We start from the raw sequence: 11,091 nt of genomic DNA on the forward strand, positions 1-11,091 counted from the left end.
GGTTCTGCAGATCGTATAGAGGAGAATCAAGATGAGACCCATGATACATTTCTGCTGATATACTGTTGGTCAAGCAAGCAGCATCCTGTGTTTTCCCATAGGCCACTGCAAGGCCAAAAAATCTGATTCTTTTCACCCATGTTTCTTCATCTGTTAAATAGGAATAATGATATTTGCTTTACTTCGCTAAATACTTTTGGGTCTACAGATAAGCATATGATTATGACTGAAATGTGAACAGGCAAATGAAAAAAAAAAGACTAGAAAACTTTACTGAGTGGCTTCAAACCTCTGGAATTGTTTGAGTCTGTTTTCCTTCTCTGTTTCAGGTGATACTGTCTTTTTGTCACCACCTGTCGTTTCAGTCTATTTAAAAATCCTAATTTTGCAACAGGTGCCTGTGCTAATCCTTCTCTCTTAGCACTAAAAACTGTTCTGAAATCCAAGTTGCCCTTCCTTAGTTGTGCAACACTGTATTTTGTTGAACCCTTCCTGAGCAAAGAGCAATAGCTCTTGCCCTAACTGGAAAAAAAAAGGTGCATTTTAAGGCAAATTTACTCTTTAACCTTTTAATGCAATAGCATAAGGAGAAACTACAAGTTGAGGGCCTACGGTGGGGAATTGACAAGGGCACTTTCACAGAGCCCTGCAGAAAGTTTGCTGTTGTTTCATTCACTGGGGCATTTAGGTTGCCAGCAAATGAGACAGGAAAGACCTGCATTCATCTCCAGGTGCAGCTGGGTTACTGCATCGGTAAGACTTCATTTGCATGGCTCAAAGCAGTTATTTCCACCAGTCTTTGATTCATCTGTGGTTTTTCACAACCTGATTTATCATGGAGGAGTTTATTCAACCAGAGGAGACTCTTCCTTAAGGAAATGGTGGGGAGTGTGTGTGTGTGTGTGCACATGCACGTGTGTGTGACTGATCTCATTAAGAAGCAATTTGTGCTGTGATAGTTTTATTGTTGCTCTGCTACAATTCAGAAAAGAGCGGAAAGGGCTTAGGAGTGATGACAGCAATAGCAATAGAGGTTTTGAAGAGAATTGTCTATAAACCACATTTTTTTCCCTGTAATTTTCAAAAGCTGGGATGTGTTTCTTTCTAAGCCCTGAAGTGACTCTTACAGACCCCTGCAAAGTAGGAGGCAAATGTAAATTACCATTACTTTCACAAAGACAGGGACACGGGGAAGTCAGAATTTTAGAAACTGGTGTAATTTTATTGCCTGTCATCTCTCCTTTGTCTGCCAGCATGGATCAATATGATCAATATGTGAGATAACCATCTGAGAACAGAGGGGAAAGCAGTGTGAAGCAGAAAACCTTTACAAATCCCTCTCTTTTCACGTCCTGCTGCTGTCTCCACCCTCGGCGCTTTGTGACTCCTCCTGGCAAGCGGTGATGCTGGTCTGCCCGGGCTGGATCAGCTCAACCCTGTGCTGTGTTTAGCAGCTGGCGGTGCAGGAGGGCTCTGCTTTCCCTGCCGCTGCAGGGAGGAAACTCCCACCTCCACACGCTCGATTTCATGAATGCCTCAAATCGGCTATGAGAAAACATCCTTTTAACCTGTGCGAATGAGCTGGAGTCTTAGAGGGATTAACCCGCCTGGTAGTTGAATTTACAAAGACTGAAAGTCCAAGTGCTTTCGGGGGAGTGGAGGATGACACAGGAATGGGACTGTGACTACATGGAGAATGTGCTTTGGAGCTGCAGATCACCCACACTCTGCTCCACTCACCCTTTTGCATGACCATGGAGAACAGGTGCTGAGATCGAGTGCTGGGCAGAAGCAGCAGTGGGCTGGTGAAGATGGAGAATGGCACAGGGGACAAGCAGAACCAAACTGTGCTGCCACTATCAAGCCAGGAGATCATTACAGTTGAATACCAAGTGGTTACCATCCTCTTGGTTCTCCTCATCTGTGGACTGGGCATTGTGGGCAACATCATGGTGGTTTTGGTGGTCCTCAGAACCAAGCACATGAGAACTCCCACTAACTGCTACCTGGTGAGTCTGGCTGTAGCAGATCTCATGGTGCTTGTAGCTGCAGGACTACCCAATATCACAGAAAGCTTATATAGATCCTGGGTGTATGGCTACGTGGGGTGTCTCTGCATCACTTATTTCCAGTATCTAGGCATCAATGCTTCTTCTTTTTCCATTGCTGCCTTCACCATTGAGAGATACATAGCCATCTGCCACCCAATCAAAGCCCAATTCCTGTGCACTTTTTCAAGAGCCAAAAAGATCATTATTTTTGTCTGGGCTTTCACCTCCATATACTGTATGCTCTGGTTTTTCTTGCTGGACATTAATACAGTAGCCTACAAAGAGACTACTGTTGTGTCCTGTGGCTACAAGGTGTCCAGGAGCTATTACTCTCCTATCTACATGATGGACTTTGGTATATTTTATGTTGTGCCAATGGTATTGGCAACTGTGCTCTATGGCCTGATTGCTAGAATACTGTTCCTGAACCCCATGCCTTCGGACCCAAAAGAAAACTCTAAGACGTGGAGGAATGATGTGGCTCACCAAAGCAAGCCTGTGAATTCCAAGATGACTAACAGAAGTTTGAATAGCACTATTGCTTCTCGAAGGCAGGTAGGAACAGCAGTTTGAAATGTCTTTCTGAATTGTGAAGCATACTTGTTTTAGAGTTCACTGTTCTGAAGCTCTGGAAAGAGGTAAAATATATTCTCCCTTTTTGTTAACTAGTCAAGTTGAAACTCTGTGATATGTATACACATAAATATGTATTTTTTCTTGCCTATTCATTATTACCTACTGCAAGGACCAAAAAAGAAATAGTATTTTATTTCCCATATTAAAAAGCATTTAGGAAACATCAATTATTAATGAAATATTTTTAACTATAGTTTCTTTATTAACAGCCTGTTAGTAATCTTGCCAAATATAGAGTGACTTTTGAGTAATTTTTGGGATCTGAAGAGTAGGATCTAGCCTGGGAGTCTGGGAGACTTGAGGTTTGGTCCCAGCTAAGGTAGCATGTCACTCAGCAAAGACAATCATGTTGCCACTTTTCCTGTCTCTAACTCTCCTGCAAAAAGTCTGTTTAAGGAAATCTGTATATAAAAGTGCTTTGTAAATGCTAAATATCTTTGTTACTCTGTCTCTCTTTTTATGTATTGATGGCTCAAAACTGGTGTATAGGTTTGACTAGCTTCTTTTTATATTGTTAAATATGTATGCTGACCTGTGTCAAAATACCAGTAGAATATAGTTAGTAGATTGATGCCTGGCTATTTGCAGTAAATCACACTGCCTCATACTCGCACAGCATGCAGCAAGTAGCACAGCTGCTGCAATGCTGAGAAACACAGGGTGCATCCTTCACAGCTGGCTCTTGGCAGCAGGCAGCCTGATGTGAGCGTTGGCAAGCAGTGCTCCGTGCTGAGTGGCTTGGCTCTTGCCCCTGCATAGTATCCCAGTGGGTTGCTTCCCCAAGCTTCTGCTTCCCTACACTGTACAGCTCCCTCAGGAAGCAAAACTGAACTGTGTGCCTACTCAGACAACCTGAATGCCCCCCTTGGGTGACGGGTTGAACTTTATATTCTTCTTATTTTATATAGATTGCTACTGTTTAATGAGAGGGTCCACATTTTCTTATTACAGAGATGGTACGGACCTCAAAAGTTGACTGAGCTCCTGCTAGAGCACCGAGCACTTGCAGAGCACTAGAGCCTTATTTTTAAATGCACAGCAGAAACTTGTGGGCTAGGTTATACTTAATTATGTTGCCAATTATAGTTAATAGTCAGATAAGAACTGTTTAATGTTGTTTTTCTTTAATTAATTAGTAGAAGAAGATAATCTGATCTTCAAGTTCTCAATATCACTTGAGTACACATGCTTGATTACATGTGCTTAGCATCACTAGAAAAACAGACAAATCTTTTACATTGAAAACTGCCGAATATGGATACTGCTTTACTATGAAACCAAAAGGTGAAGATTATAGTGTGATATCTTTTATGTCTTGTAAAGACAGCAAGACTTTTTCTAAAAGCCTAAGTAACCTGATTGCTTAAAGTAGCCTCATTATGAGTAAAGCCTTGCATTTACATTCAGTACAACATGGGAAGCAAAGCAAGGATAGTGTGGCATTATTAGCAATATTTTTTATATAATAGCAGCATGAAAAAGACAGCTAGTGGTGTAAAATGAGAAAACACAAGTCCACATTCAAAAAAATCTAGCACCTCAGGAGTTAGTAAGACACACAAGTGAAAATTTCCTGCTGCGCTGGCAAAGGCAGGTGTAGCTGACAGTATAGTTTGGCCTCACAGTGAGTCCTGCTGTCATGTGAAACTATCTGTCTTTTCAGAACTACCCTTGCATTACAGGGATTGAGTTGTATACAATGCCCAGCATATGATCTGGAGAAAATGTGACTGAAAATGTGGTGTACACTTTCTACTTCTGTGGTAGTTCTCATGTTTATCCAAGAACATTTCTACAAAATTAAATTTGTGCAGGTTTCTGTGGTGGGTTGGCTCCTCCTGAGGATGGGGAGAAAAGAACAGGCAGACAAACTATCAGTTATTGTTATAGGCAATGCAGAGTTGACTTGGGGAAAATGAATATTGCCAATTTATTGCCCACTGTTACAGTCACAAGTTACACTCAATCCCTTCCCTGAAGCAACCAGCAGTGTGGGGCCAGGGAGTATTACAGTCAGGTTGCAGAGGTTGGTCTCTTGTCACTCTTTCCTTCTCACTCTTTTATTGTTTCAGTGTGGTTCCTCCACTGGCTGCAGTCCCTTCACATAGTGCCAGCCTTGCCAAAGGGCACCTCCTCCTCCGACTTTGGTGTTCCCCTGCTGTTTCTCATTCTTTTGTTCTCTTATCCCCTCTTTCTCTCTTTCTAGCATTTTTGCCATTCCTTAAACATGTTTTTGCAGAGGCACCACCAGCTTTGCTGATGGGCTCAGCTGTGTCCTGATGGATCTGTTGGAGCTGGATGGAACTGTTTGTGTCCAGCTCGGGGCAGTCTCTGGTTTCTTATCACAGAGGCCACCCCTCCAATCTGCTACTGTAAAACTTGGACATGGAAATTCAGTACAGTTCCACTGAATGCTTATAATTATTACTAATACTACTAGTTATTATTATTAGTAGTATTGTTATAATTATAATTAACCTACTATGAATTTACACTTATATAATACAACAGAATTAAACAGTAAGTTAGATAGGTTTCTTCAATCCTCATGAAGGTTTAATTAAGGAGTCTCATAACCATTTTTTATGATGATTAATCCAACATGGCAGTATGTAAAGTCATTTCCTCCCCTTAGTCTGACCTGGATTGCTTGACTAATCTGGATTAAGCATGACCCAACTGCCAAGTCATATAATTTTCTTTAATTTTCATGGCACTTTCCACTGTATCATCTATGTTTGGAAAGTGGTCCATTGTTAAAAAAGGTCAAAACTTTTTGACCAGGGTAGGAAAGCATTTTCTCCTTGTCATACAGTGTTTTAGTTGAAGAGCACTATCTGAAGCTGTTTCCAACTCATGACAGAGATAGACTCTATTGTCCAGTTGTTTTTTAGACCTTTTTCTTTTTAACCTTTTAACTTTTTATTGTGTTAGCATATAGCTAACATATATAGCATATAGCATATATATATACATATAGCATACAGCATATTTGTGTTTCTATGTCTGCTTCCAAGGATTAGACAGTCAATACTTTCAGGATTAGACAGTCAATACTTTCTATTGTGAGTCATACTGTTGTACAATTTCATTTTTTTTCTCCAAAAATGACAATACTTTACTTATGTTGCTAGTATGAGAGTCAGTCCAGAATTAGGAGCTGATGGACTAAAAATGCAAAGTCCAACTTGGAAAACATCCTGAATTCAATACCTAGGATGCTTCCTCATGCAAAGCACCAATGGAAAGAGCAGGTCAATGGAGGAACAACCCTGTTATGGCACCTAGAATAGCTCTATGCTCAAGGAAGAAGAAAATATAGAATAAAATAACCATTTCCTTACAACTGTGGATGGCAGCTACCTAAGCTGAGGCAAGGAGGGGTGGGAAGCTCGGCATATGTATAAAACATATTATATATATATATATATATATATATACACGCACACACACACACACATATATATATACATGAAAAGTGGGGAGTGAGGTTCTATTCCTGAAGGTGAATGGATGGACCATGTTCAACTTCATTAGAAAGGATATTTTCAGTCTCTTATGTAAAGTAATTCCAGCACTGAATAGGGGTCAAGAGGGAAAGCAAGGTGTCAGTTCATTAATAGAAAATATGTTATTCAAAGTATTCAGAGCAAATTTTGCAATAAAACAAAGGTTCCCTAACAAGTAACAGCAACCAATATTAAATTTTTTTTACAGCATAGAGTACGAGGGACAAAAGCTATGTTTTTGAGGGGGTGCTTAAATTTGCTAACAGTGCTTCTTTTCTTCTAGCAGCACAAGTACTAGGATCTCTCAGCATTTCTAAAATTTTCATGTTTTTTCTTCTGAAAATCTGAATAATTTTGTTCTGCTCAGAATGAAGAAAATGTCCTGAAGACCCAGGCATTGTCACAAGGAAGACAAGAGAGAGAGAATGTAAAACTGAAGGGTATAAAAAGGATTTTACTGACATACAAGAAAACTTTGAAAATGTGAGGAAAATGAAACCTTTTTTTTCTAGGAGTATCTGTTCTTGAACTACCTTGGCAAGCAGCTCATTATCTTTTAAAAGAGAGCATGGGACATGGGAAGCAGGTGGGAAGGCAAGGAAGGGACCTCTTTTTATAGCAGCTAAGAGTCCATACATTCTCTGGCTGATGTGCTCAAGGAATCGCAATCTGAGCTGTGTGCTTCCTTTTCCCTTTTGCACATACTCCTCATCCGCCTGGTCCTTCAGATCAGATCTTGATGCTGGCTGTGTTGAGCTCTCCCACACTTCCACTTTATCCCATATAGCTCAGCCCACAGATCCCAAATGTTTTTCTTGTGTGTTCATAATATGAACACTGAATTACATATTTGCAGGTAGATTTCATACTGTCCCTAAAGGAATTCCTAGTTTCCTCAGGTATCAAGGGGACTGTGAAAAATAAATACAGCCTTAGACAGCAAACATGTTGTTTATACTTAAGGTGGGATCCAGCTCACTTAACATTATGTGTGTCTTAAAAAGTTAGTTGCTTAGTCCAATCAAATCATCTAAGGTCATCATGGTCAGTTATAACAGGCAGATTACCCTCTAGAGAAAGTCCTGTCTTAGACAGTGGTGCAGTCTACGATGACCTGCTCCCCTGAGAATCTCTCTGTTCTGTCACAGCAGAGCAAGCACAGATTTCAGCTTGCAATGCAAGATAAGTTTTGTAAGGCTTACATGAAATCCTCAATCTTATAATTTGGTTTCACTTGTGGTGTTAGTCTATCAAGACCTTAATCCTTCTATTTATTTAATCCTTCTCTTCGTTGCATAACTTCCTTTTTATTACAAAACCATGGACTGGGATATACAATCTCTGTGCATTGCAAGGAACACCATCAAGCACAAGAAAGATATTAGTACATGCCTTTAAAACACCAGAGTGATTATCACTTTTGCCTATCAATGTAAGAAAGATTAGTGTTCAAAGGAGAAGGAAACAACTACCAAACTTTGAGTACCAGTAATGAAAATGTCTAATAAAAACACTTCCTTAGAATAACAAGGTTTTGGAGTAGGAAAGAAAAGGAGAATACTAGTTCAGAATTAAAATATTGGGAATCTATTTAGTAAAATACATTTTAAATATTTTTAGAACATTCTCAGAAATAAAAAGATAGGGTTTGAAGAATGTATGCAACCAGCACCATGTTCAGTCTCAAGCACTTCGTTGCCATTCAAAATATACTTGAAATTTGCACTAAGCTAGATTTGCTCAAAGCCTTTTAATCATGTTTTCAATCTCCTTAACTAGGAATAATTTGTACTCTGCATGTAGAATACGCAATGCACATCCACAAGAAAAGAGCAATCAGTGTATCCTTGCCTTCACCTGAGCAATGAATGAGGATGCTAATACTGCTGCTTTCAGAGAGCTTTGGTGTATACACTTATGGGTAATAAAAAGTATGTTCTTTGAAAGTTTGTCCTCTTAGAACTCCACAATGTCAAACAATTAGCCTCCTCCCAAATGACATTTAGTTCTATTTCATATGAAGTGATTTGAAAAAAGATATGGCAGTTTACCTAAACAAAGTGAACCAAAATTTCCTCTAGACTATTTCTGTGCAGCCCCATCCATATCAATAAAGATTTTTGGTGTGGACAAGAAAGCAGCAATTTTTCCTTAAAGACATGCTCAGGAGAAATGTAAATTGTCAATGATTGGTAACAAAGTGCCCTACAGAGCTTCTGGTAGTAAAATACTCTGATGCTTGTGTAGACTATTATCTACTGAATGTCTTACCTGCTGCAACACATCTGTTAGTTAGGCTCAGTCCAGTTATTCATCCAATCTCCACAAATAGTTACTTTCTTCCTTTAGATGTGGATTGTTTCCATGATGAATGATTATTCTCCATTGAATGGATTTGCTCAGTTTGGAGGCACAGACTGAAGCTGAGCCAGGGTGAGGTGAGGAGTCCTGAGACTTCCTGAGCCAGAGCAAGTCTGTACTGAGTCACCTCACTGCTTGCTGCAATTTTCACAGGAATAGCTCTTTTAGAAGTGATTTGTAGATAAGGAAAGATCATCCTTTGAGCTACCTAGGACATCCACGTTTGCATTTGTTTCTATTAAAATGTGCAATAGAAAATTAGAAAAAACAGTCTATAAGTCATAATTAAATGTATCAGGTGACAAGAAAAGGAGATTGTATTTCTATCTCATTTTTTACTTCTACTGAACACAGCTGTAATGAAATCAAAAGTGAGGGTGAAGGGAGTAGAATTATAAGATAAAATTGTAGCCTTTGAATATGTACATTTGAAGACAGATAAAGATATGTCAATTTGTAGAGTAACTTTGCTCTTCATCACATTCTTTATCATAATACCTATAACAAAACCAACAAATTGACTTCTGTACATATGTATGAGAAGTTGAAAAATCTAAGGTCTACAGCAATTATCTGGCTGTGATATCACCTGGAAAGAGTAATTTAACAAAAACTAGGAAGAACTGGGAACCAAGTTTTTTGTCCTTCTTACTTTAGAAAAACTTTCTGAATCAAATATTCATTAGAAGTTCCCACTGAAAGGCCTGTCCATAGTTTTGCTTTGGCTCTAGAGGTGTAGGAATGCACATGTTCATTTCAAGGTGAGTACTAACCCTCTGCCCTCTTCTGCCTACCTCTGTGTTCCCCCAGGTTACCAAGATGCTGGCTGTGGTTGTGATCCTATTTGCATTCCTATGGATGCCCTACCGCACACTAGTTGTGGTCAATTCCTTTCTCTCCAGGCCTTTCCAAGAAAACTGGTTCCTGCTATTTTGCAGAATCTGTATTTATTTAAATAGTGCCATCAATCCTGTAATTTACAATCTCATGTCCCAGAAATTCAGAGCAGCCTTCAGGAAACTCTGCAACTACCAGCAGAAACAGGAGAAGAAGCCTGCCAGTTACAGTGTCGCCCTAAATTATAACGTCATCAAAGATTCGGATCACTTCAGCACTGAGCTGGAAGATATTACTGTTACCAATACCTACTTGGCCTCTGCAAAATTGTCCCTTGGTGATACATGTTTGTCATCTGAGGTAACAGTTAATACATTTCAGTGTTTTGTGTGGAGTCCTCATGAGCTGGAGCATGTTGCTGGGCGTGTGGGTGTGCTGGGATTGCTTTCAGCTGGGGCAGCACCGCAGGGGACTGGGAAAGGCTGAGGGTAGCAGGTGATGCACCAAACAGGGCATGGCAGGGAGGGAGTACTGCCCGGGTCTGGAAAGGAATGCTTTCAAAGGACTACGTGCCAAGCATGATAGGAAGTGGAGGATCTGCAGCATGGGGAAAGATAAGGACTAACACACAAGTTAAGCCTTATTTTCTGAGGAGCAGAGGGCAATAGTGGAGCATCAGAAAGTGGTGCTTGGTCATGGTGCCTCACATATACCTCTGGCAGGAGGGTGATGTGGATGTCTGAGCTCAGTGATTCCTCCAGCCGTGCTCTGGTTGCCTGCAGGGAGGGAAATGAGGCATTTTCTGGCATCTCATCCCCTCTCTCCAGCTGGGAGTTAACTAGCCCACTGCCACCATGCAGCTGGTGCTGAGAGAAAACAGGGTTCTCCTGCACACCAGCACTCTGGTCCTGAAAGTGCTGGAAGCGCCACCAACTTCCGTGCCAGCAGCAACATCCCCATGTGTAACACTTCTCTCTAATCCAGCTCTTTTCTACATCATGATGCATGTTACTGATTTCATGATGCTTTTTTACACAATACTACTTAACTGCTATTTGTAGACCTGTATACTTTAGAACTTATAAATATAGATGATCTATAGAGAGGCTTAGTTTTTATTTGTTTTTGCAGGTGGTATGAGAATGAAAATTTTTTTTCAGTTTATTTCTTCTCTCCTCATTTTCAGGCCTGAGGCACACCTTCTGTTGTACACAGCCACAACCTTTGGATGCTTTGTTCCTAATGAACTGTATAAAATGTAAAGACATTTCTGCTCACAGAATTGCAGGGTTACTATATATCTCTACACATCTGCCTGTGCCCTACAAGAAAAAACAGCCTCTTGGGGAATGAAAAGAATATACAGCTGAGACTAACTGAACAAAGCACTTAATACAATGTAACTTCAGGAGGGTGAGTTGGCTTCCATGGAATACCCAAATGCTTTGTCTCTTTAACTGGCCAAAGAGTGGTCTGCATTCTCAGGAAGAGCAAGGCTTCCTAGGACACATCCATGGACGCAGAGTGGCGCAATGGTTGATGCTCCCAGTGAATCTGGGAGTCAAGGAGAGGAGCTGCCCTTCTGTGTGGCTGCACTGGGCAGTACCAGTAGGGCCTGTCCAACAGCAGCCAGAACCACCAATAACAGTAATTACCTGCCAGTGACTCCCTCATCCCACATCAGAACAAATCCAATT

The 11,091-nt window shown here is 40.5% G+C and overlaps 1 protein-coding gene across 1 annotated transcript; it reads left to right on the forward strand.

The window, feature by feature from the left end:
• The first annotated feature begins 1,811 nt into the window (after window positions 1–1,811).
• Window positions 1,812–10,763, forward strand: TRHR (thyrotropin releasing hormone receptor). The gene is made up of 3 exons (XM_051785414.1): window positions 1,812–2,606; window positions 9,368–9,754; window positions 10,581–10,763. Exons 1-3 carry the CDS (start codon window positions 1,812–1,814, stop codon window positions 10,584–10,586), a joined length of 1,188 nt encoding a protein of 395 aa, XP_051641374.1. The 3' UTR covers window positions 10,587–10,763.
• The last annotated feature ends 328 nt before the right edge of the window (window positions 10,764–11,091 follow it).

This window comes from Manacus candei, unplaced genomic scaffold (genome assembly GCF_025592945.1).
Source record: "Manacus candei isolate 608988 ecotype Guabito, Panama unplaced genomic scaffold, ASM2559294v1 h1tg000019l, whole genome shotgun sequence".
Lineage (NCBI taxonomy): Eukaryota > Metazoa > Chordata > Aves > Passeriformes > Pipridae > Manacus > Manacus candei.